Raw genomic sequence first — 26717 nt, 5'->3', positions numbered from 1 at the left:
AGCAATAATTGGGAAGGTTTTAAGAGTGTTTTTCTTACAATGTAAAAACAAAAACAATGCTCCAGGAGTTTTTCTAATGTGAATAGATTTTAATTTTGAAAGAAGAGACACCTGTGTGCATGTCTTTTTGGGACACAATGGCTGGGATTAAGTCATAAAGCAGTTTAACTTCTCAGTTTGGATGGAATTTAATTTGGCTTCAGAGATAATTGATGTGAAAAAAATCTGAAAAATCAAAAATCTGCAGCTGCACAGGGTGTCAAATTAATAAAAGATTTAGCTATGTTTGGTATGTTTGGTTATATGTATAAGTAAAGACCATTTTGTGAAAATGTGATTATTGTTTGGTAAAAATCAAACTGTAAATTCATCATAAATAGTGTCTTAATTTGTAATCTTTTCATTTACTCAATAAAAATGTAAAATTAAAAACAGCACACTGCATATTTCTGTAGTACAAAAAAACAACAGTCACATAAAATTTGTTCATAATCTCTAAAAATATACAATCACATTAAAGTTCAGATAAACTTCAAAAGCCGATGTGGGATTTTAGACCACAGTGCATGAGGTTGATTCTGTCAGAGTTTAAGCAGCATTCTGCATAACTCCAAATGAAGTGTGACATCAATATCTCCTGAGTCATAAAATAAATCAAAAATTATCTGCACACATACTAATGACAAACATAAAAAAAAAACAGCACAAACATACAGCATTAAAATAAAAAGATTTAAAAATGTGGATTCTGGATGGCTTCCTCTAAAAATACATTCAATCACATACCATCTCACCGCTTTGTAAAACACACATCCTTATGTTAAGCACTACCATTTCAGTTTAAGTACCGTTTACTGGAAGTAGGAAATGGAACCACTGGATACATTGAATATGGCAAAAAACATGACTAATTTACAAAAAATGTAAACTGCTTAATTGCCTCGTGCTAATTACAGAATATCTTAATAAATGTTCAGTTCAAGCTCGACATTAAAGCAGCTCTGGTGTAAAGTTCATAGAGCATGAATGCACACAGCAGGGCAATGGAAATGTGTTTGGAGCTCAGTGCCTGGAAACCACCTGCTGCTATAAATACAGGCTGATTCCAACATAAAGAGTTGAGCAACAAGAGAGCCACTCAGTGGCTAAAGAGCAGCTGAAACAACTGACGTTGGAGATCTCTTTCTTAGATCAAGATGTCAGAGTGTACTCTCGAAGGTGACAGGAGTTTCGGTGTCATCTTCACTTCCTGCCGCGGTGCCTAGGGGATGAAAAAGGTGGGAGAGATGGTGGAGATTTTATAAGTAATGCCTGGATGATGCTTACATTTTCTCATAAAAAAAAAGTAGAAAAGGTAAAGACAAGTGAAACTAAAAAAGCATTTTTAAGCTACTGACTTTTCAATATAGCACTCGTGTTACACTATACACTAAACATTGAAAACTACATGGGATCTAATGATATGTAAATTCTTGCAACGATATCGCAACGGTGAAATATGGAAAGCAGAGGACTTGTATTCACCCCTGGAAGGTAGCTATGGGAAACTGGGTCACACAGGGTTGTCGAGTTGAGCTGAATTGTCAAATAACAGATTTTACCCACCTAAGAAAAATGCTGATAAATTGGGTTTGACTCGCTCAACACAGGTGGGGGTCTTAGGTCTCTCCAGCAGGCGAGGCCCCAAGATCCTGATAATCAAAGCCCCTACCGGGGCTGTAAGAAGGATGGCGAGCACGGCCACGGTCAGCACGTCCATGCCGTACTTTATCTGCTCCTTGTTGCCCTTTGCTCTGGCCATGTCTAAAGCCGTGGAGCCTATTGCTGCCTGAGGAAGAACCAAAGACAAGCTGTGATTCGTTCCTTTACTTGCTGATAAGCTTTTACTGTCATTAAGTAATGATAAAATGTAAACATATCAGTGCATGTACATTTAATTTGTTTTTCTGTAACACCTGCAGAAGCGCACAACAACAACAAAAAAAGGGCTTCTAAAGAAAAGTTTACTGACATTTCCCAGCACTGACTCACCTGCACTGTTGCTTTGGGCATCCATGCAAGAGCTATGAACACTTTTTCTTTTAAGTTGAAGCCGGCATGTAACACACACACAAAAGTGAAGAGTACTCTAACTACCACAGAAATGAGCATGGAGGATATACCCAGACCTGTGAGGACATAAACAAGAGTTACAAAGGCATAGCACAGCACTGACACTTACAGTGAAGCATGCATACTTTAGGTTTGACTAAGCCAAAGTTTTCCTTTCTGCTTTAATCTTCTTCATACTTTGTCATATTGTTACTGTAGACTTTAGTGTATTTCAATGGGATTCAAGGTGTCAGTGAAATGATTAATACCATTTTTTTTTCACAACTAAAACTCCAAAAAGCCACTTGAGTCGACAATCAGTTTCAAGTCTTCTGGGGTATGTCGAAACCACCTGGGAAATTTGATTTAGGTTTGTACTTTGACTGGGCCACTAACACAATACTTTGAAGTACATCCTTACATTGTAGCTCTGGATGTATGTTTAGGATTGTCCTGCTTCCTCCCTGGTCTCAGGTGCTTTGCAGTTTCATGGACTTTTTATTCAAGAATTGACCTTTATTTTTGCTCCAGTCATATTCCCATCAACTGCTGCTATAAATACAGGCTGATTCTATCAGCTTCCTGGTCCCCCAAGGAATGTCTTTGCAACAAATATATTTCAGTGTTGAAATATATTTGTGTATGATCTGCAGTGTTCCTCTCTCCCAAAGCATTCTGTAGGTAGGCTAAAATTTTGAATTTCTAATTTGACCAGAGCACCTCCCTTAGATTGTCTCCTGTGTCATTTTATAAAGACACAGGATATACATTTTCTAAATATAGAAAATATATTTAGAAAATATATATTCTAAGACACAGTTCAATATTTTCTATTTACTTTGCAACAAACAGACATATTTTATGGAAGATCTAAGAGACTAACTGGAGGTAAATGACAGCAAGATAAACACATGAAAAGATTTTAGTACATGCAGGACAGGTGAGAGTGCTCACATCTGTCATGTCTTGTTTGGATATGCAAATATATTTACATACAGTCAAATTTGAATTTTTTACAATGATGACACTGTTATTTTGAAGACTTTGTGCATCCATCTCACCAACTGCAAGTCCCTCCAGCTCATTGACTCGAATCTCAGCTCCTATCAGTCCGAACAGCAGAGGCTGAAACACGTTCCACACCCATCTAATCACTTCCTCCACACGGGCCTTTTTGACAGAAGACAGAAAATAGTATGTTTAGCACAGAGCAAAAGAAATGTGTAATAACTTGTACACTATATTGATAATTAACATGTAAACTACACACTCTTGCTGTGGTAAAATACATAAAATTCCTCTTGAAAATCTGGATGGCATCAAACTAAGAGTGGAAAAGAAGGATTGGTGCATGACTATGGCTTCCATGTTCTATTACCTTTTCTTCTCCCCAGCCAAGTCCAGCCAGGAAAGATAACACCAGGGTGCAGAGGCCCCCCGAGCCGGGAAACCCTGCCACGTTGCTGCCGAACACAGCAAAGACAGACAGACCCAGCACCAAGAAGGAACGCTTCATCACCAGGTGTTTCTATAAGAGAACGTAACTGATTAAGAAACAGACTAAAGAATCGAATCAAGCAACATGAAAAGCTTTTTAAAATTCAGAAGCATTAGGCAATGTGAATATTAGAGCGTAACAATTATAACGTTACACATTTAGAGCCACTAAGGCGATTATGAAGTGCAGAGGGTTTAGTTTACTGAGCTTTTGTTGACTCATCACACTTTGCCTTCCACAAAATGCTATGCAAGGATGAGCTGAAAAAATTAAAGGGATATAAAACCCAACAATTTTCTCAACATCAAATCAAAGCACCATATTGATGGGAACCTGCACAGCTAATAAGTTAAACTCTAGATACATTTTAAAATGTATTTTAACTTGTCCATCATGTCTGTCCACTAACTTTCTGCCCTTAAGGCAAGGCCGGGCTCCTAAACATAGCACACCTAAAACTTACATATTATCTGACGTCAAAGCCTGGATCTGTCACAGTCCTACACAGTAGTTGTGGCTGGCATGGCCAACTAAGAAGAAATACACTGTAGCAAAATATATTAACAACAACCTTTACATAAACAGCTATAATAATTTTTACTTTAATATTATTTTTATTTTTCTAATAGGTCATTAGTAACGCGTTGCATGTCCTATGTCGACTGTAGGAAGGTTAACCTATTAACGGACAGTAACTTTGGAAATCCTGAACTATCCCTTTAAGAAAGGCGAAGCAGCATAAGATTTCATACCTGGTCGGCACTTGGAAAGTACTGAATGAGGAAACCGAGGAGGGTCCCAGCAACCATCCCTCCTCCAACCTCCAGGACGCCTCGCAGGAGATTATACAGAGTGGATCCTGAACAAAAAGGATTACAAGCAAATTAATCAGTAAATTATTAAGATTCATTAAATAAATGTTATTCTAACCCTAACCTATATATTCTTCATTGAAGTATAAATAATTTAAACAACATGAAGCCCTTCATAGAGAATGATAAATTGTGACTGTTTTAAAGAATACAAATAAAGTTATTTTTAATTCATAACATAGAAATACATAAAACTACAGTCAAATCTGGGGTATCCGATTGGCATTTACCTCATAAATTTAAAAGTTTCTAATTACTAATCAGAATAATCTGCACATTTACACCCTCTACTGTGCTGCTGATAAACTGCAAGCCAATATTAATGGGTTTTTTTTTTCACCCTCAGTGTGATTATCATTGTTGACCTTCCAGCTGCGTCTCCCCTGGAGACAATGCAGGCGTTTTGTTTCAAAAAGCACAAGACAGAATTATTATACTCTGGAATCACACGGTACCTTCTGCGAAGGTTATGCCCAAGCATGTGGTGAAACCTGTGATGGCAAGAATGTCATCAAAGCTTCCAGCCGCCAACAGCAGGGTGGGGATGCCCTTTTCCACGCCGTATCCGTCCTTCTGCAGCCGAAGCATCGAGGGCACCACCACGGCCGGGGACACGCCGCTCAGAACAAAGCTGCAGGAAACATGGGCTTATTTTACTGTTGCAAAAATGAAAGAAACGAAGTTTGTCTTTTCTGCACAGGAAGGTAATGAAAACAACATAATTGGATACAAAAGAATTATGTGTGCAGTAACTAAAGGAGACAGGCCACACAGTATGTTTTTAGATCTTTAAACAGGACTGCAAACAAACGTCTAAAAACTAGAATAGCAGAAACTTTCACGTGGTCTAATGGTAGCAGAGAATACTATTTATTAATTCACAAGCAGGGGAACAGTTTATTAGTGATTCTAAAGTGCAGTGCCTTGAAAAAGTATCTACATTTGTCTTTTTCTACTAAATAAACTGTCAGTAAAGTGTGAGGAAGTTTGTGGTTGAAAATCAATTCAAAATTTAAATAATTCCATTGGTTGAACTGGGTTTTATTTAATGGTGTCAGACAAAATGGGTCTGAATACAAATCCACGGCACATTTCTGAAGCCAGGCTTTCTAACCAGATGACACAATAACTCATTCAAGTGCGAAAACACAGTGTAGTGCAGAAAACTAACACTGTACATCATCCTGAACTCACCATCCCCTAGTTTTAAAACTGGTGGTGACAGGATCATGGTGAGTGAATGATGTTCTTCAATGGCAGCTAGTCAGAGTTGATCAAAAATGGAGGTAAATATAAGGCACTCACTACTTTTGCAAGGCACTGTATTCCAGATTTACTTGCAACTTTTGACAAGTAAATCTGTCAAAAGTTGACAGATTTACTATCAACTTTCCTCTTGTCTTGCAGCACAATGTTGACAACCCACACACACGCACACACACATATATATATAAAGGTGAATAGGTATTTACATTTGATAATTTCCCATTTAAATGATAAAATTGTAAATTACCATTAATTTAAATGGTAACACTTTATTTGAAGGGAGGTGAATAAGACTGACATGACACTGTCATAAACACCTGTCATGAACATGAATAAGCCTTCGTGAATATTTATGACTGTTGTCATAAAGCGTCATTTGGTAAATTATGACACTTTTAATACAAAGTTGAATTAGTGATATAAATTTGTTCTAAAAGTATTACTGATTGCACTTTAAAAATTAGGTAACTTTATGTTATTAAAGGTAAAGTTTCAACAGTAATGATTTCTTGGTTAATGTCAAGTTGTCATAACAAAGACATTTTGAATAATGTCAACTTTGTATTAAAAGTGTCATAATTTACCGAATGACGCTTTATGACAACTGTCATAAATATTCATAAAGACTTCTTCATGTTCATGACAGATGTTATGTCATGTTTATGAAAATGTCATGACAGTCTTATTCACCCCCCTTCAAATAAAGTGTTACCATTTAAATATATGAACACAGAGTGGAAAGTGTTGCATTTACCCAAGAATAAAGCCCCACTCCCAGGGCAAGCCCATGAGGAAGTGAGAGACGAGAGCAGCGGTGCTGGCTTCGATCAGGCAGGGCCCAGCTGCTACACGGATACACACGGTTTTGAGCTTCCTCAGAGCCTGACAGTAGAAATGTACATGTTGTAATGATGCATGACTTCTATTTTACAGAAAGTATTGAAAAGCCCCACGTGTCTCAGCACCAAATAACTTTAACCATTTCAACTGAAATATGAAGCTTTTATTAGCTATCATTGTGAAGCAAACTTGGTGTTTGTTATTTCAGGGAATTTTTAAAACTTAGAATAACTGCAATGATTTGAAGATTTGGTCCAATGTAAATAGAATCTGCCTCTATTTCGTAGAGTCTGTGTTCTTAATTAAAGCCACTGTATAAAGATTTGAGGTCAAACTATTAATAGTTATTTAGTTTTTTTAAATACTTGTAATCCATTCAATCACTAAACTTTTCTATGAGAACAAGTCATACCTTGGGATCCAACCCCAGGCCAGCTCTGGTCAGGATGACAGCCAGAGAAATGTTTCTCAGGGAAGCAGACCATCTGAAGTTAATGTACACCAAATCTGTTACAACTGGGATGTTTCTCAGCAGGAAGCCCATCAGCAGCATACCTGCAGTGCAGCAGAAAGGGTGGGAAAGAGGAAAGAAGATCCATTTTAACCCTAAATGCTGTTTATTTTCTTTGGGGTTGTCTATCACACAACACAGATCATGTGGACAGATTTTAGGCGAATGTGACTAAATGGGGGGAAAAAAACCCCTGAAGTCTAAGCAGAATAAAAATAAAGCTTTTTGAAAAGGTTAGAATCAGTCAAAGCTGCTATCTAAAGTGAAAAAACTGAACATAGAAGCAATAAACTGGCTCCCAACCCTGGGCCTCAGGGACCACTGTCCTGCATGTTTTATATGTCCAGCACACCAAAGAGGGGAACCACTGGCCTTCATTGATGTATCTGGACCACTCAGTGGAAATTAGCGCCAGTTATATATAATATGACAACTGCTATGACTGATTCATTATTATTTATTTAAATGAATCCAGAATAAAATAGGTCTGTTGTCCTTTCCATTCTTAAACATAACTGATATACAATATCAAGCTAACAGGACCATATTTCTGCATGCTTGCTTTTAACAAAAACAAGCATAACAAATTTCTTAGAAAGAATTTCAATTTCACACAATAAAAAAAACTCATCATGAAATTGACAACTGTCATAAAAATGAGGTTTTGTGTTTTATAAAAAAAGGGTAGCTGCATTTTCTAACTACTTTGGGTTAGTAAAATGTCAGTTTAAAAACCGTTTTTTTTTTTTTTACTTTCTTACATTTTGGTGTAAAAATGTCAAATGTTCAATAATTTTGTCACCGTTTTAAAATTATAGAAAAATCAAACAAAGTGAAACAAACTCCTCTCATACACAATCCAATGTTGCCTCTGCTCTTAATATGGATCAATGACAACCGTTCAAAACGGGTAGGCTCCTTGAGGCTCTTGTGCAGCTACATCAAAGGACGCAAGCACGCATGAATGAAGTAACAGCTAAAACTACGGAGCTTTTTCCATCACAAACACAGTATTACGTCTACAAGTTATTTTGAAGGGATATTATGGAAAAAAAATTTCTATTTTTACATGATGCACATTTAGATTTTGAGGTGCAGAAAATGTAATGTGTATAGTTGGAAGTTAGAAATTAGAAATTGATGCCTAAATGACAATAATTTGTTTATCTTACCAAGGAGTGGCGGAAATGGTGGAAGTATAGGCAGCTGGATGAGGGCGACTGCTTTGCCACCAACTATCGCACAGAGAAAGACTATGGTGATGCCAAACAGATTCCCTCCAGGAAGACATTCCTTCTCGGTGATGGACACAATCACCCCAAAGAGTACAGCTGCCAAAAGAACTGAAGAGGGAAGAGAAGACAGACATTCACTGAAAGACAAATGATCCATTTTGTCACTTTTGTCAGAATGATGACTCTAAAACGTTTTGAAAAACAGAAAGGTATAATAATAATTTTAAAAAAAACACTGCCAGATATTTTAACCCACTGAAAACCTGCAACACTTTAAATTTTGTACTTTGAATACACATCTAAATATGTGTGCAACTAAATCATTTGCAAATCAGTACTGTTTACTGTATAAAAGTGCAAAAATGTAAGTTAATGTAATATACGAATTTTTTAAAAATTCCAAAAGAAAAAAAAACAATAAAAACACTTAGCCTAAAGGGGAATCCTTCTGGTTACCTTTGGTAATGAGAGAGGCAAGGAGGCCTCGTGGTGGACATGGGCAAAACTTGCGAAGCAGCGGGCAACAGACCACTGGTGGGTCTGTGTTGGTGCCAGCATCCACCACAGGATGGCGAGGGATAAAATAGGTCGTCTCCTCTGTTAAGTTTGGAGTCGAGCAACGCCGCACCACCACCTGGAACTGGTTCACGTTGAGATGCTTTAAGGGAAGAATCAAGACACAAAGAAACAGAGTGTCAATAACATAGCAGATGGACTTTAGAAACTAGATTATGGTGTAAACATGCTGAGATGGGATGTTTTTAACAGTTACCTTTGGGTAAAAATGATTGATCACAATATTTACAACAGAGCACAGCTTATTATAACCACGTATTGTGTTCTTCATCAAAGAGAGTATGCCAACAGATTAGAAAACAGATGGTTTTCTAACAAGAAATAGTCAGTTGGGTGTGTGGGTTTCAGTTTTTTCCCATTTTTTTAAGCTTTTACCTCTACATGATTTGCAGTAGGAAGAGTGATTCTCTCCAGCAGCGGGCTGGGTGCTGGGCTGGGTGCTGGACTGGGTGCTAGACTCGGTTCAGTTTTTGCAGGTTTCTCGGGGTTTTCCTCCATTGTTGTACTCCACTGTTTTTCCTGATTCTTTTGCTTCTTTATCACAGCAGGTTGAACTCCCGGTTGAGTTCAGCCATTTGAATTTCCTTCACTTCCCAATGTCCAGCCTCTCGCCTGGGGCTCCTGTTCATACATCTCATGTTCTAATAACAGTCAGAGAGGGAAAAAAAAGAAATGAATACATAAACATCAAAGCAAATAGCAATCCATTGCTATAAAAACAAACCGTTTTACATTCAGAACAAAAAGTCATGGTCAGTGTTTGTAGCTGTAGCCAGGATTTAATCAAATAAAAGTTTTCTCTTTCAAAAATAACCTCTACTTGCTGCTGGTGACATGCCTTAAGGCATAATGCAGCTGATAAGTATTCTTTGTCAATTTTTCTTTTTTTTTTTTATCCCACTTTATTTTTTTAATCAAAATATTCCTTTAAAATGTTTTGTAGCCTACTTTTGCTCTATATCCTTGAGGCAAAATCCTTTTGGCTCTATCTGATACACAGCAAATTCAAAAGTGTTAAATGTTTTGGTGTTAGTAGACTTTGTGCAAAAGCAGAGTTAATTTTACACTTATAGAGTCACATTCAGTTTATGTAACTCTGGGGTGTGAATTATTAGTAGTTAAAATCCAGTGTTAAAACAAAGTGTTTCCGTATCAAATCTAGAGGTGTTAAAATAGAATCAATAACTCTTTAATTCTTAACTCTGAACTCCACCAGCGGCTCTAACACTGAAGGAGTTAATTCACTGACTCCGCCCCCAGAATCACTTCAGGACTATTTACTTTCCACCTGTCTGAGTTATTTACTGTGCTTGGTAAGTCATTTTTTTCTGAGATGGTTTATAACTATTATTTTGAGTTGAGCTCAACCTGTATGATAGACGTCACGTTCGCCACACGGCTCGGTGTTAGCATATTTAGCTTAGCATGCCGAATGTTAGCGGAGTATAAGTGTTGGAAAAAATCGAGCCGGTGAACATTCAGTCAAATTATTGGCTAACTTGAACAGATCCGTAATAATCTGCAGTGTGTTTTTTCATGATGTTGAACGTTTACATGCATATTGGGTCAGATTTATCAACCTTTCTGATCGATTTTTTTTCCTTTGAAAAAAATGTAAAAGGCTTTTTCACGTTGAGAGCCTCATTCCCGCTGTTGTGTCTTATATACGTTTTGCAGCATATTCTAATCCTTTTATTGCCTTTTTGTATATATTAGAACCAGTCTGGTTGAGGATGAATCGCCAGTCGTCAGTCTAACCTCCCCCTCCATGGATTCTTCGAAGATTTAAGCTCCAAAATGATCATGTAAGTGTTAATATCTCTGAAACCCTAAATTTCTGTAATTTAGGCTTGTTGTTAGAGTTGTAGTAAAAATGTATTCCTTCGTTCCATTCCTCATTGTTATGTTTTTTGTTTGTTACGATCCAGAGACCGACACTGGCTGTCCTACTCAGAGTGAAGACTGTCTGATGCAGTAGAGGAGCATGTTGGTGTCTCCGGCCAAACTTCACAAACAGCCCAACAACCTGAAGACAGTCTGTTAGTGAGTGGACATCTCTTTGGTGGAGTGCAGAGAGGATCTGTCTCTTATCAACAGAAACATAAACTGGATAAGAAATGATGGATCTGATTATCAGGTTGGTCTGTTATGTACTGTAATATATGGCAATCTACCTGATAAAAGAAAATGTGCTCTATCATATTACATGAACTGCATGCATTGATACAGGCTTTACTTTCTCCACCTTGTACTTTGAACAATTTCATGCATATGGTATTGAAGAAAAATGTATTAAGCATAGCGGATATGTCAGACTTTTTAATAAGCAATATGTGAATGAAAGTGACATATGAAACATGCACATTATTCCATGTTGTAATATGTTTTGTAATTATGGTGCACATTTTGAAATAAATGCATTTGAGAAAATCATTGCCTCTTTATTAAATGTTTATTTTCCAAAGAACTTTTAAAAGTTCAAAATAATAAAGTACCTATTTAATATTAATTACAAATAAATCTTAAGAAGTTAAAAGAATACTCTGTGAGAGTTAATATTAAGATCTAACACTGAATTAGTGTTAGTGTTAAATTATTAACTCCAGCAAATTTGATATTTGACACTTTATAAGAGGTAAGGTACTAACTCTCCAAAGAGTTAAATTAACACTTTCTGGTGTGGACCCATAAAGACACTTTAAAAGTGTTGAAATCAAATCTGACAGAGTTAATCTGGGCCTCCTGGATTTGCTGTGTACAATAAAACAAACGAAAACAGTTTGTGACAAGGGTACAAACAGACAGGAATGGCCAGATTTCATTTTTAAAAAAACTTGGAACGATTTATTTATGCCAGGTTGTTGTTTCCGGCTGACTACTTTCATGAAAAATTACCACCAGGCAGAAAGGGCTTTAATGCTCCAAATCCTGCCAGTCAGCACTGCTCACCTCATACCACATCATCAACCTCAGTCCAGTCAACAGAAGGAAGAAGCAGGTAAAAATTCCCATTGCTCAGCAGTCAGAGAAAAGTTGTCTAGACAAGATAAAGTCTCAGTTCAGACCGCATACAAAGCGGCAGCAAGATACATGACACTGGGTTTTCATACAAATGCATGAAACACTTTCCAGATTTGTATTTGTTTAAGATCTAAACTGATTCCTTTTTTCTTCATACCAATGTACTAGCTTGTATTGGTCAATCCACATATTTTATATTTTGGTATTACATTTGAAACACTATAAGAAAAAGAAGAAAAAAGAAAAAGTCTTTACTAGCTGATCAGCTCCAATATTAAGCCTCTTGTGATGTCCTACATCAAATTATACAGGAAGGAAAAAAATTGCATCTTTAAAAAAATACTTATTTTAAAATACGTACACTGTAAAATCCAGCAGTGGAGATATATACCTAATTAATCAGCCCTGTACAATTGTTGGAGAAAAAGAAACATCCAACACTGGATAGTATGCTAAAGTAAAGTGCATCTTGCTCTACTGGTGCTAATACATAAGACGAAAATGTTGTGCTCAATATATAAATTAATAGGCCTATATGATACACTGAAAATAAAATTCTTACAGTAGCTTAACCCAAACAAAAATTAAGCAACTACACAGCCGATTAGTGCATTAAAATGACCAATGACATTAATAAATTGTAAATAGCTAATTGTGGCTGTGACATTGCTGTAATAAGATGTAACTTCAATTTCAAATAAAGACAGACACTACAAATACAGGCTGTATACCAACTACTCCAATGTTTTGATAGCTGCTTAGGGCAACAGACGTTTGATAATCCAATTGTGAAAAAGCACACTAATCAATGCTTACAGCTCGACCATATGGCACATCTAGCTAGAGTTAGCTGAAGCAGGTAAAGTGGTAACTAACGACTGCAACCAGTAACAGAACAGTTAGCACTCTATAACATTAAATACATGTCTGTTGCTGCACACGGGTCAGTGATGTTTTTGTACACTGCATTAGTTTGTGTAAGTATTGTAGCGTTAGCCTACGGTGGTCTGGTCACACAGTAAGTCACTGTAAACTGTAGAGGCTTTCAGAAATCAACACAACATTCACAATGTCACATTCACAATGATGCATTATCGGACATATTCATCTAAACTGTGACAACTAAAAGGTTCTATTGTTGTTAGCTAGTTCAAGTATCTTACTTCATTGAACAGTTTGCAAAGAAACCGCGTGTCAGTGACAGCGCTGTGACGTCCCAAAACGTGGTTCATATGTTGAAAAAAGCATTCCGGAATAATAGACATGATTTCAGAGAACGAAACTAATCTAATATATAAACACAAAAACAAGGAAGCTTTTGCCCGATATTGTGCGCCTCCTCAGCGGCTATAATCGACCATGCTCCGTCCAGAAACCTGTGTCCCATTCTAGACTCACGGTTGCCACGGAGACCCCCTTTTGACGCGTCTGTCAAAACTCTGTAAATAAGCATATTGCAGGAGAAAAACTGCTCACCTCATACCGCAAACATAGCCATGCTTTGCAGAGTGTCACTGACGGCGACTGTGGTAGTGCTGAGGAACAAACACCAGCTGGGTACTGGGAATGAGGCGGATTAGTGATAGACAGGCAAATACTGTTTATATATAGAGTGAACGCAAGTTGGAGGTGGGGGGACTGGGAGGCGGAAACATTCATTTTTCAGTGTTTAGATTTTGCATTGCTTGCTTCTGCAATTTTTTTTTTTTGACAAAACGAAAGGGAAATATGGATTTTTATCGTTTACTTTTTAATGCACTTTTCACTTATGTTTTGTATAATGTGCATGTTGTACTGAGAACCAAAACAAACAAAAAATAGATATCTTTAGGAATTTTAAATTTATTTAAACGACGACAATATGACCTTACTACCGCTATATTAATTTTTTTTAAACATTTAATTACTCTGCAAAATTGTATACTGACCATTTTATGAAGTGCGATTATGTAAAATAAAAAAAATTACAAATAAAGGTCTTAATAGTATGCCATGTGTGTATGTTCCTTTACTTTGATACACCTAAATAAAACCCGATGGTACCAGTAGACAAATAATTTAGGTATAAATTATTTCTGTTGACATGATCATCACAAAGACCAAGAAACACAGCAGAAAGGTCAGTCAAAGTTGGGGAGAAGCAGGCTAAAAAGCAGGTTCAGTTTACAAAACAATATACCAAACTTAGGAAATGTAATTTTTTGACATCAATTTAACTGTTTAGAACAGAAAATCTACAAAGACATGGCAGTTCACCTAAACTGATGCAAAAGAAAATAGTTATGAAAGCAGCTAAAAAGCCCATAGTAACTCTGGAAATGCTGCAGAGATCCACTGCTCAGGTAAAAGAACCCATCAACAGGACAACCACTAGTTGTGCCATTCACAAATCTAGCCTTTCTGAAACACTCGAGAGATAAAGCCCCATTTAAAGCAAATTCTGAAGGTTCCTTTGTCAGTTGAGACACAAACTTTTTATGCTACATGCAAAATGCTGCAAGGAGGAAAACTGACACCCATAGCTGACATGTCATAGATGGGAGTTGAACAGCTAGAGCTTAAAAAGTATGCTTTAGATCAAAATATGTGCATGTTTTAAAATGACCTAGTCAAAGTTCATGCATAGTCCAACTGGGAAAATTTTCTTTTAAAGGTGTTCTCCATTAAATTAGAGTGAGCTTAAGCTGGTTTGGTAAAAAGCAAGGGGCAGAAATTGCAGACTCCAGATGTGCAAAGCTGATACAGACAAATTCCAAAAAGTTTTTAGCAAAAGGTGGTTTAATCTTTCAAGTTAAGTATAGGCTGGGGGCCGCAGAATATAAATTTATGTTGCACATTTTGAGATTTATATTTGTAAAAAAAAAAAAGTCTGAAAACTTTCGACTTTGTGTTGAACTACCACATAAAATAAGTCGGAGGGAGATTGTGATTTTGAAGTGTCCAACGGAAAAAGTTCAAGGGGTTTGACTACTTTTGCATGGCACAGTGCATTTGTAATCTTCTATCATGTTTAATGTGAAATGCTAGTTGAGCAAAGATGGAAAACATTCAGGGCAAAAATAGACAATTATCTAAGCTTTATTTTGATCCAAAACTTTCCTCAGTTTACTGATTCTGAGAATGTCACTGGTTCTTCACAATCTCCATCCTCCATCAATGATGTGTTCTGTTCCAGTGACATAGGCCGACTGTGAAGGACACGGATACAAATCACAGGTGAGCTATATTACTTCACAAAACACCCAAAATTCATTGGCATAAGAATGTTTCTATACAAGTACAGAGACTACAGCCACATCCTGTTAGCCAGGATGAACTGACTCACCTCATCTGAGGCCAGGTATACGCAGAGGTGCGCCACCTCGTCAGCGGTGCACAGTCTTCCAGTCTTCTGTCGAGCCATAAAGTTCTTGTAAGCCTATGCAGCGATAAGATTTGTGTTATTTATTGACCTTGACAGCCAGTCATCAAAATTTTGACTTGTGAAACTTGAGATAACTTGCAGAATACCAGTGAAATAAACATAAAAATTGTAAGTCCAGGGTATACAGTACTTGTTCGGGGTCAGGCTGGGCCTGGATCCTATCCCTCAAGGATGGTGTATCAACAGTTCCTGAGAAAAAAAAAATAAAAAAAAAAATATATATATATATACATATATATAAAACAGCAGGCCAGACATTCATCTGAAATGTTGTTAGTATGCAGTATCAACTCTGTGACTAACTGGAGGATGTTGATAAGGAAGACAGGGCCAGGTCTGCTCCATAAATATTAGATAAGCTTGAGATTGCACTCACTTATGCCTTTGAAGTGACAAACAACAGGGTTACACAAGATATCCCTAAAAACACGGGGTGAGATTTTACATAAGGCTCCTAATTTCAAAGAACTCCACTCCCTCTCAATTACGATAGCAGGACAATTAAAGATTATCAATGGCAGAAAAAAAAAATAGACAAAATATTCTTTTTGTCTAACACTGACCAGGACAAACACAATTGCAGCGAATGCCTTGCTCAATAAAATCAGCAGCTATGGATTTGGTGAGGCCAATGACAGCAGCTTTGGAGGTACTGTAGACGCAGCGGTTCACAACACCTACAACCAAGAAGCACATGTCATTTACGCTTAGACAAAGACGCCAAGCAAATATCTGAGATAAGAAGATTTAAAAAAATGATCACATTATCAGTGGCATTGATTTTTATTATTATTTTTTTTACCTTTTATGCTTGAAGCAACAGAAGCCATGTTAATAATGTTTCCAGACTTTTTTCCCAACATCTAGAGTGATAAAATAAAGCAATTTCTTTTATTAATCTAACAAATAAAGTTCCATTTTAGTAAATTTGCTTCAGTCTCAGCAAAAAAGAAAAAAAAAATTCGTCAAGATGCTATCCTGATTTGTAGCTAGTTCAGAGGTTGGATTAGCGGCTGGATTAGTAACTGGACAGTCACAGTTCATCATGTCACAGGCTCAGAGTAATACAGCTAATCCCAACAGACAAAGGTTGAGAACAACTTTAGAGGCATATGTTGCTTATTTCTCCACAACATCCTGCACTATGTTCTCTCAGCAATGAAGTGAGCTGCTTTAAGAGTACAGCAACATGACGAAGAATCACCTTAGGCAGGAAAGCCTTGCACATGAGATACATGCTTCGCACGTTCACATTCATGGTGAAGTCCCAGTCAGCTTCTTCACAGTCCAGGACGGTGCCGTGGTGCACGAACCTGTAAGCAAGAAGCCACAATGGACCCAGACTGCAATAGAGAATGTTCTTTTGGTGTCGTAGCTGAAGCTGTGAGTATAACATCCAACTCAAATGAACAAACTAGATTAAAAAAGGGGTTTCCTTTTAAAAGGAACATTGAATATTTGATAATAAATATCGTAGAATGCTGTTAAAGTGTAGCTCAAAAGAAGAGTATACATGCTTTCAAATGCTGATTTGTTCTTCATGTCTAACGGGTTATATTCACTGGTTAACATCACAAGAAAGGTAGAGTACCCTGCAACGTTGAACAGCACATCAACGTGGTCATGATCCTTTGCCAGAGCTTCCACTTGGTCCTTCTTAGTCACATCCACCACTTTAGTCTTGATTCCTAGTCAGAAAAATATATTAGTTAAATCTTTAAAATGGATTTATGCACAGTGGCTCAGTTGGTAGAGCTGTTGCCTTGCAGCAAGAAGGTTCTGGGTTCGATTCCCAGCCCCGGTCTTTCTGCATGGAGTTTGTATGTTTTCCCTGTGCATGCGTGGGTTTTCTCCGGGTACTCTGGCTTCCTCCCACAGTCCAAAAACATGGCTGTCTGGTTAATTGGCCTCTCCAAATTGTCCCTAGGTGTGAGTGTGTGTGCATGGTTGTGTGTCTCTGTGTTGCCCTGTGACAGACTGGTGACCTGTCCAGGGTGAACCCCGCCTCTCGCCCGGAACGTTAGCTGGAGATAGGCACCAGCAACCCTCCCGACCCCACTAAGGTACAAGGGTGCAAGAAAATGGATGGATTTATACATACATTAGTGGGCAGATTTAGATTTGTGCAAAGAAAATGTCTATTTATTCTACCACAGAAACTGACTGTATTTTCTCCATACATGATGAAAAGACGAGCACAAATTTGCTAAAAACTTGGAGGTCAAAGAAAAAATTAGCAAATGCATTAACTTAGTAGCATTTTAGGAGAAACTTGCTGTATTGTAAATCTAAGCAGACAAAAATACTTCAGCCAAAACAACAGTTCTACCAACCAAAATCTCTTGCTGGAACTGTAAAGCTGTTTGTGAGTTAAAGAAGCGGTCATGAAGAAAAAAATCAAAAATGTGGGTGGAATAAAACTACCCCTGAATAGAAAACATTATTTTTCTGCCAGAATGAAAAAATAAAGGTGGGAAGTCGTACAACAAAAGCAGTTGTTGTACGACTTCAGCCTTTTATAAAAAACCACTTGGAAAAAATGTGTGTTGTGTAATTGTACTTTGTATTATATAATAATTCGATTTTTATCTGATCTGATTGTTGTTCAGACTTTATTTCTGTGGGATAGAATCGAATGTTCCTTATCCTTCTTGGTTTGTTTAAATTTTTTGCAAATTATCTTTGCATGCAAGCGTCTCTGATTCAGAGAAATCCGTCACTCTTCAGCTAATGGGACTTACAACAGCTCTGCACCTATGTAGTAAGCAATTCTGAGTACAAGTCTGTAACCAGTTAATCAGTTCATGTCATGTTTACATAACTAAAATGACCAAGAACAAAATATCGTGTTAGGCTGCCCGTTTTAGGGTAGTTAGTAAACCCTTTAAAGGACTAAAAAAACATTTCAAAAAAGGTAAAGTAAGGTAAGGTAATTTGATTTATATAGCACATGTCAGCAACAAGGCAATTCAAAGTGCTTTGAAAAAGCAAGTTACTGCAAAAGTAGTTACTGCAATGCCTCCAGTCTGTTTTACCCCAGTTTTCCAGCAGGTGGCAATCACAACCAACAGAAAAACCTCTTGCCTTCAAAAGTGTCCAGCTCCTTAAGCTTCTCTCCATTTATGTCCGTGGCGGTGACACGAGCTCCCTCCTTTGCAAATGCCTGTAATTAAAAAAAACTTGCATCACTAACGCGACATTATTAGAGCATGCTGATTTCCAGATCAGTAAAACTATATGAAAAAAGATATCATCTACAATTAAGTCTGCAATGAAAAGAACACATAACTGATTTCTAACCTGAACTCGTTTAAATTTGTATTACTAAATGCCTTTTATAGTGCACATTGAAACTGTTAGCAACCTGCACACTAGATGTTTGAATCTATAGAGGTGATTGAAATGAGTTGAAACTTATGGCGTCAATGTTCCATTATATCCACAAAACAACCTTCTGATAGAAGACTTCAACACGCCTTCAGGGACCACTGAGTTGAGGATTCAAATGTTTTATTACCACTTTGGGGAGAGTACGACATCAGGGTTTTGCAAGAAGATTGGTCTGAACATATGTTTACCCCATCTCTGGGAATGCTGTTAGAGCAGTCATTTACAGCCCACCGACATTAAATGGGCTCAAATGAGGCAATTTTGCTTTCAGGAGCTTTAGTCTTTTCAAAGGAAAGGCTTCACTTTTCGAACAAATTTTTGTAAAAAGAAAAAAAAAAGGGGGAGACATTATTATTATTATTTTTTAGAAAAGCACTTTACTATTGCTGCAGCGCGTCCAATCCCCTGTGCGGCAGCAGACAATACAATCACTTTCCCATCCAGACGGCCCATAGTTTTCACTGTGAAGAAGAGAAACCAAACAAATGAGGAGCACTGATCAGATATGAGCTCAGTTTGATATTTGTTATTCTTCACAAAAAGCCAAGCGTCTGTGGGATTCATTACACTGTCTGTCAGGTCTTATATAATACTTGAGCCTGCAGTAAACTGTGAAGACAATACCTGCTGACCAAGAAGTAATGAGTGACACTCTGTTTCTTTTTAAACAATGCAGTTTGGAAATCTTTGACACTTGAACAAAAAGCAAAATAAAGAGTAATTTAAATTCCTCACAGGTTAGCACCCATTTAAAAGGGTTTGATCACCAGTTTCATAAGCTCTTGGCAGACTGTGAGATTTTCTTCTTTTATTGTGAATTATAAATTAGTATACCACTGAAAAGTAAACTCGATATGTTCTTTATTCTGCTTTTATGCATTGCATATTTCTATCTTTGTGTGAATCCATTTGCCTGTCACTTTGTAAATGTTGCACAAAAATGTCCCGAAGTAAAAATCAGATAGATTTATGAAACATTAATGTATATTTTTCAGTCATTTATTTCTACTAATTCCAAAGATTGTTGTTGTAATAAGAAACTGAAAAGTAGTTTTGGAGAAAAAAAAAAATTACATTAGATGGGTTTTTTTAAAAACAGAGATGTTATGGTCAAGTGGCTGTCAACACTCATTCACCAACATAAAATACATTTTTGGTTGATCTTATGAAATTCTATTTTTCTCAGACATCAAATGTAAGGTTTTTTAAGCAACAATCATCACAAAAGCCCCAAGAGAAATAAAGGTATTGAATAACTATGTGAAATTAATATGATTTCACTTGCTAAATGAGTGAGAAAAACAGAAGTTTTTCATGACATTTGGATGTGCACTTGTTAATGATACCAACACACTTAGTGGTTACGACACTGATGGACATGATAGAGAGCATTAAGAAAGCTTTACAAAGCACTTTTAGTCTTTCTGATGACGCTTCTTGCTTTGGATTCAGTTACATTATAGGCTGCAAAGAAAGTAGCTAACCGAATAAACATTCGTATTTAAATATGGAAAATGAGCTAGTATCGCAATTTTACATGCATTAATGTAACATCTTAATACTTAAACAGAGAGGAAAGCATGAACAGCATATCTGAATAGCATGAAACCTGTTGAATGTAGATTTCGTCTAGACATTTAGACAGCGTCGCAAAAAAAAAAAAACGTAAGCAGAAATTTACCAACAGTCAGCGGATATGTAATAACTTTTACTGGAAGAAACAAGAAAGCAAATGCTTCGAAGAGACGTGAACTTCAGGTGCAAACTCACCGTCGTCTTTTCGACTGAGACACAGCTGCACGAAGCAAAGTCACACGTGACTCCCTTCTTGCGCAGTGATTGGTTGGAAAGCCGGAAGTGGCTCTGTAAAGGTAAAAAAAAAAAAAAAGAAAAGAAATAACATAAGTAACTCCGAAGTCCTCTCGTGAAAGATCTACTCTTTAACAATGTTTGCAAACTGTAACCAGCAGGAGTCAGTGCTGTTCTTTTAGTTTGGAGGCTGAAAAGCAAAGAAAAAAATATATTGTTTAAAAAGTTGAATGACATGAAGGAATAATTCTACTTTTTTATGTTACTCAGAGCCACATCATTTATTCTTCTTTCTGGAGGAGATCATTTATGTTTTTCAGTTTTTTCTTTTTTGTGATTATCATTAATACAGAAAAACATCTCTATTCCAAGAGCCTTTAGCCTAATTAAACATAATCTCAATCGGCGACCTCTATGTACATCTGTGTCATTTGCTTTCAGAGGCACTAAAATACAATATGTAATGAAACATTCATTTGCTGTAGAGTTCATCTTTGGCCTCGGTAAGGCATTTGTCAAGACTGAACTTTGATATCTGGTCAAAGTTCTACATGAGGCTGTGCATGAAGATAAAGGCCCTGAAAATCTAAAAGCAAAGAAAATACCTTTAGGTCAATAAATGTCTAAAGTATCAGGAAATAACTAAAAATATGCACTGAGGGAAGCTAGTCTCATAACAAGCAGTTTGTAGTGGTGATAGTAAAAAAATCTCTCATCAAGAGGAAACCTCTGCCAGAACCTTGCCATAATATTTGTTAGACACTAAAACATATAGCAAAGGCTAAAACATAACCAACTTTGTGATATTTAATAAAAGTATCTATCCATATTTAATTAACATGATTATGTAAGATAAAAAGGACATATACCTGTACTTGTATCAACGTATCAACTTGTATCGTTCTTTGATTAAAAACGATACATTAATTCTAGTTAATATTTTTCTAGAATTTTCTAAAATTGTTTTGCGTAATTAAAAATATGTCTTTTTTGGCATGCTCTTCTTTTATCCCATGATAATTCAGCACTTTGTCTCGACGCTTGTGACCCTCAAGAATATATAAACATTCAAAACATTTTGTCAATTAGTACAATTCATCAACATGATTCTCACTGTAATAAAGAGTTTTTAAGCTTCCAAGTGTCTTATGACTTAGTCTTCCAGCTCTGTGGTTAGAAGCCCCAGAGATATTTTGGACCAAGATGTTTTTTTTAGCTCCTGCACAACACAGATCTCTTGGCTACTATATCCAAAGCGAGAAACATCGTAGTGATAAAAGAACACCAGATCACAGTATATTCCAAAAGCTTTGAAAAGACTCCAGCTAATCCTAAATGCTATGCCAGGAATTTGGATGCAAAATGGAAGGAGATAGTATTTTAATAAAATTATTTTCAATTCTTTTTCAAAAATTTTGGTTAAATTTAAAGCACTTTTCACAGACGAGAGTTGATAGAGCTTCAAAATTTCTAAAGGAAGAGTGGAGGAATACACAAGAAAATTCATTATTAATGCTAAACTTTAGTAAATGGGAGATGTGATACATTTTTTAATTTTTTAAATGTTTGATCTTTAATTACACACGACAAACTTCTTACCTAATCCTAAATATGAAACATAAAATGCATGTATTTCATTATGGGGGATAATTATGGATTTCTGTCCACACTGTGAAAACAGATACATTTATCTTCTCTGCACAAACTTTATGAGACAAATTGCAACTCAGGGGCTGAATTCAGATGAACGCTGAATACTTCATAAGCAGCACACAGCTGCTGCTGCATAATGGACTCTGAGACTCCAAAGAGAAGAAAATATAAGGGATTCTATCTAAGCTGTGGGATAGGTATTGATGTAAAAGAATTTGATGTTCTTGAAGATTTGACTATTAGCCTTTGCAAAGTTAATTTAGACCAGTCGTGTAATTCATGAATGCAAAGCTAAATTGTTAAGGAACACTTTCAAGAATGAGGCAAAAACAAAAACTACATTTATGTGACTTGTTGCAGCTCTTTAATGGTTTATTGACTGGATTGAGTCAAAAGAGAAAATGAATGAACTCCCCTCCTGGAGGCAGCATATGCATTAAATCCAAGGTGATCTGTCAATGTAGTCTATGTGGCTAACTATGTTAGTTTCAATGTATCAAGTTAATGGGTGTTGAACCAATATATAGTGCATTACCAGCATTGAAATAGTTAATTTCATAGCAAAGATTGCATTCGTTACAACAATTTACCAAAGTAAACTCAGAAATAAAATGTACTTTTATGAAGTGAATAGAGGGCTTTGCAAAATAAATAAATAAAATCATACTCTTGAACTCTCTCGCTTTTTGTTGTATTACAGACACATATTTTTGTGGCATCGTAACAATAATAGTGCAGAAATGGGAAGTGAAATGAAAACATTTTTCAAAGAAAGATATAAACTCACAAAAAGAAAGAAAGGGGGGTTGAATCTACCAAAAAGGCTGATTGTAAAGAGAAGACTGGTTCTCCAACAGCTGCTTAGACCTCTCTCTCTCTCTCTCTCTCTCTCTCTCTCACACACACACACACACACACACACACACACACACACACACACACACACACACGCACACACACACGCACGCACGCACGCACGCACGCACGCACGCATGCACTCAGTACCACATTCCAAAACGGTACTGATTACCGATTTTATCTCGAATGGGCTAATTTATCTGGGAAATGTTACATTATATTCCATTTAAATATCCTAAACATACATTTTCATTCACAGTTTAACGCCTGTATCTGCAGAAGCTGCTAATTTCAATCCGCTTTCACAAAGTACAAAGATATATGGCTGGATAAATTGTTCTGTTTAACTTGCAACTGTAAAGTTAAATTTAAATTCAGGAAGATTTAAACCTTATTGTTACAGTTCTATCTGAAAATCTTTCTTGTCAGCCGGTGTTGAAATGGTCATAAAAGGAAAACAGAAACGCTGTGTACAGATTGTATGTGTTTGGTTCTCTATTAAAACCAAACAAATGGCTCATGCTTACATAAGAACTAAGGCTGTGCTGGGGGAGAATGTTAGTTATGTTTCACTGTTTAATGACCAAACATAAATCCCTCACCAGCTTGCATAAATAATCAGCCTTGTAGTTGGATCTTTCTTTGTTAAGTCTGTCACACTGCCATCTGAAATATCTTGAACCCACCAGTCATTTTCTCATTTATAGCTGCTGAAAGAGGAGAGCAAAGCAAAGGAGCCATGATTGTCCATCAGTACAACTGACCACTTATAGGATACATTGGGTGAATTTAACACCTCAAGACTAAAACCAACAGGACAAAGTCTGGTTTAACAGACCAACAAAGCACTGCATTTCAAAAATGTCTTCCTCTTTGATATGTGAGTTGTTATTTTGTGAACATTTGAACAGAAAATAAAATCTCAATAGTGATTATTTACTTCAGTATTTAAAATTGTTCAGTGTATTTTTGCAAAATGTTATAAACAGATGGCATTCATTGTCGTTTGATGAAATATTTGTAAATGATCATCTTATTTAAGTCAGAGCAGAGAAGGTTTGAAATTTGGAGCTGAGTAGAGTTACAACAAATAAACTACAACAAATTTGCCAGTTCAATTAACGGAAAGGTCAAAGGTTAACACAACATACAGCTTGAGCTTGTGTACAAATAGGACAGTAATTTGGCATTAAATCTGACCTAATTCACAATACAACAGAAATACCCTATGAATCTGATTTAAAAAAATACATTTTCCAGTCATTCAAACGAATAACTCAAAAGGCTGGAGATGTTTTGTTGCCACATATCACTGATGGCCATCTTAGGCTCATTGTGATTCAGGCCACATATGTATATTTGTTGAACTGCTAATAACAATTAACAAGTCAAGTTTTTTAACAAAGCAAAAGGAAAAAAATATGGAAAAAGTTGAAAAATACACCATAAGAATTTATACTTAGCCTATATTTGTAACTTTTCATTTGTTCTTGGTCCACCTGTGTGCTACCTTTTTAATTTTATTCTTGTTCTGAATTTTTGACACACTTGACTGGGACAATTTGCTGAAAGCTTTCTAAAACTATTTAGTGTTAGTTTGTATCTGTAAATTCCAGTTGCATTCCCAAGAAGCGGGGTTGGGATCCTGATTTATTTTTAAAAAAAAAGTCTAAGTCCAAATCAGAGGAGGAAAATGAAAAAGGCTTTTATTACCTCTTGTGTGTGGTGTTTGACATAAATCTCCCCAAATAGCTGAAGCTCAAAAATGTATTTTAATAAAGAAAACAAAATGTTTTTGCTGCCTGTATTTGCAGTGGATATATAAATGTTTAATTTTTTTATTTAAGCTATTCATAACACTCCCCTTTAGTGATGTAGAAATTCTTGGTACTTGGTATTCATAATTCTAAGATTTAATGTGTTGTTTTTTTTTTTCATCTTGAGCTTCTGATCCCCCTAAAGGATACGTTTCAAGCCTTCTGCTGTCGCCACACTGTTGTCTCGTCAGCCAGCCTGGATTTAAAAAGCTACCAGATGGTCCTTCAGTATTAGCACCCAGTCAAATATTAATTCTTTCTGAGCATTTTTTTTTTGTTTCCCTGTGACTTACCTGTAACATTTCTCTGTGCACAGAAAAAGACTTCTTCCTGTGCTCTCTTCAGGAACCTGTTTGGGAAAGTTTCTCTATGACTAACAAATCACAAAATACATTTACCTACCTGGAAACTTCCCTGCTCCATCACTACTTCCTCAGGGGTGCAGCCAAAAAACCTTAAGTCTGTTACTATAAATCACAACTACACCCTGGCAGCTCCTCCTCTCAGGTCTGAGCTCATTCTTCAACCTACCTGCCTTACAACATGTGTTTGTAAATCAGCATTTTATATCTTCATTCAGATTAAAAACCTACTTGGACCAGCTCCTCCGGAATCGGCAACGGGTTTCCCCTCAATTCAGCAAGTGCCATTTGTCCAGCCATTGTAATTCTGTTTTTCTGCTCAGAAAGAAACAACAGTGAAAAGTTATTCAGAGTGCTCAATGTCTTGTAAAGTGAACATCTTAAGCTTTCTTCTGAGCTCTTGGAATGTACTGAATGGGAGTCTTTAATATGTCAGAAACTATTATGTCTATTTGCAGGTTGAATAAAAGTTTCTATGCAGATAAAAAAAAAAAAAGTGCGAATGAAAATATTAAAGTCTTTTGAAGACTTTAAAGTATGAAGGTTTTGGAAAATCCCAAAACCTTCATACTTTATTTTTTTCCAGATATTCATCACAAAACTCCTTTTCAGCTCTTCTTTCAGAGAGTCATAAATAGTGTATTTTCAAACGCACCTACAGCAACCTTGCACGGTTTTGTTGAGGAACAAATAATAAAAAACAGTTTTTGTGTTTTTGTGCCAGGGTCAAAGATTCGTAATGCATATTTGTTAAGATCTTTTTGATGTGCAGTTTTACAAGGTTTTATTGTACCTTTGTACAATGAGATCATTTGGAGCTGTACAAAGAAATGGAAGGTTTTCCATCAGTGCAACCCACATACTCGTCTCAACCCACAAATGCTTTGCACTTTGTAAAGAGAATTAAACGTTACTGCCAACAGCAGTCACAGCACAGACTCTTTATTACAATTATTACAATGAAAGAAAAAAATTCACACAACATAAACTTCCTTACTTGTTGTGCAAAACTTTGTAATAAAAAAATAATCTCATTAAAATAAAAAGAAACCCCCTTGGGAAATCTTAAAGAAGGCTTTAAGTAAGACTTTTTAGCCTTCTGCATATATGATAACCAACAGAAAAAGCAGGATTAAATGGAAAACTTTTAATTGCATTTGTGTAAAGCAGTGAATGAAACTGACAAATGGAAAATAAAAAGAGGCCAATGACGTCCCTCGGTAGTAAATTCTGTGCCCAACTAACTTTCTCTCAGCCTGACAGCTGTTTTAACAAAGTCCTTGAAACAATAATTAAACTTCAAAGAAGGAACAACAGCAGCAACTAACTTCAGAGATATGTCAAGTTCCTTTGTCGCTATCACTCTGTAGCTTGATATGGTTATTTACAAAATGTCTGGTCTGCAGATTAAGTGAAGCTACTCCCTGAAAATCTCTGAAAATTCAAGAAAAGATGTTATAAAAAGGGAGCTGAAGGCAGTCAAACCCGTTGTAG

General features: G+C 36.4%; 2 protein-coding genes and 1 long non-coding RNA gene across 7 annotated transcripts; 1 reads left to right on the top strand and 2 right to left on the bottom strand.

Moving 5' to 3' along the window:
• Positions 1–68: 68 nt before the first annotated feature.
• si:dkey-162b23.4 (sodium/hydrogen exchanger 9B2) lies at positions 69–14828 on the bottom strand. 3 transcript variants are annotated; one of them, XM_008413830.3, is made up of 13 exons: positions 13387–14828; positions 9265–9530; positions 8770–8971; positions 8251–8421; positions 6980–7122; positions 6482–6609; positions 4917–5092; positions 4342–4448; positions 3470–3619; positions 3153–3261; positions 2032–2168; positions 1606–1828; positions 69–1261 (listed from the first exon to the last, which is right to left on the bottom strand). In XM_008413830.3, the coding sequence occupies exons 2-13, from the start codon at positions 9385–9387 to the stop codon at positions 1200–1202; spliced, it is 1731 nt and encodes a 576-aa protein (XP_008412052.1). In that variant the 5' UTR covers positions 9388–9530; positions 13387–14828; the 3' UTR covers positions 69–1199. The 3 variants fall into 3 exon arrangements, with proteins under 3 accessions (XP_008412052.1, XP_008412069.1, XP_008412061.1); XM_008413847.3 differs by having other exon boundaries at positions 8770–8947; XM_008413839.3 differs by lacking the exon at positions 13387–14828 and adding an exon at positions 13074–13376.
• On the top strand, positions 5001–8521 carry LOC103467439 (uncharacterized). The gene is made up of 2 exons (XR_534073.2): positions 5001–5165; positions 8255–8521. It is a non-coding gene; the product is annotated as an uncharacterized LOC103467439 (long non-coding RNA).
• A 144-nt stretch (positions 14829–14972) lies between the features above and the next one.
• On the bottom strand, positions 14973–25470 carry bdh2 (3-hydroxybutyrate dehydrogenase, type 2). 3 transcript variants are annotated; one of them, XM_017306937.2, is made up of 11 exons: positions 25455–25470; positions 20495–20587; positions 19106–19185; positions 18419–18497; positions 16926–17022; positions 16539–16647; positions 16137–16197; positions 15898–16011; positions 15465–15523; positions 15236–15328; positions 14973–15098 (listed from the first exon to the last, which is right to left on the bottom strand). In XM_017306937.2, exons 3-11 carry the CDS (start codon positions 19175–19177, stop codon positions 15045–15047), a joined length of 738 nt encoding a protein of 245 aa, XP_017162426.2. In that variant the 5' UTR covers positions 19178–19185; positions 20495–20587; positions 25455–25470; the 3' UTR covers positions 14973–15044. The 3 variants fall into 3 exon arrangements, with proteins under 3 accessions (XP_017162426.2, XP_081464362.1, XP_008412033.2); XM_081608236.1 differs by lacking the exon at positions 25455–25470 and having other exon boundaries at positions 20495–20602; XM_008413811.2 differs by lacking the exons at positions 20495–20587; positions 25455–25470 and adding an exon at positions 20406–20490.
• Between the last annotated feature and the right edge of the window lie 1247 nt (positions 25471–26717).

This window comes from Poecilia reticulata, chromosome 1, assembly GCF_904066995.2.
Source record: "Poecilia reticulata chromosome 1, P_reticulata-male-v2, whole genome shotgun sequence".
Lineage (NCBI taxonomy): Eukaryota > Metazoa > Chordata > Actinopteri > Cyprinodontiformes > Poeciliidae > Poecilia > Poecilia reticulata.
Note: the sequence above shows the minus strand (reverse complement) of the source record. Positions and strands in the feature narration are given on the sequence as shown.

What these genes read in the sequence shown, in the direction of transcription:
- bdh2 (XM_017306937.2), bottom strand. Translation starts at nt 19,177, where the DNA reads ATGGGCCGTCTGGATGGGAAAGTGATTGTATTGTCTGCTGCCGCACAG. An exon ending in TTGGACGCGCTGCAGCAATA is followed by an intron (nt 18,498 to 19,105) that starts GTAAAGTGCTTT and finishes TTTTAATTACAG; the next exon opens with GCATTTGCAAAGGAGGGAGC. An exon ending in TATACCTGGCCTCAGATGAG is followed by an intron (nt 15,099 to 15,235) that starts GTGAGTCAGTTC and finishes TGTCCTTCACAG; the next exon opens with TCGGCCTATGTCACTGGAAC.
- si:dkey-162b23.4 (XM_008413830.3), bottom strand. Translation starts at nt 9,387, where the DNA reads ATGGAGGAAAACCCCGAGAAACCTGCAAAAACTGAACCGAGTCTAGCA. An exon ending in GGGCATAACCTTCGCAGAAG is followed by an intron (nt 4,449 to 4,916) that starts GTACCGTGTGAT and finishes CTTTTTGTTCAG; the next exon opens with GATCCACTCTGTATAATCTC. An exon ending in TGCCCAAAGCAACAGTGCAG is followed by an intron (nt 1,829 to 2,031) that starts GTGAGTCAGTGC and finishes GTTCTTCCTCAG; the next exon opens with GCAGCAATAGGCTCCACGGC.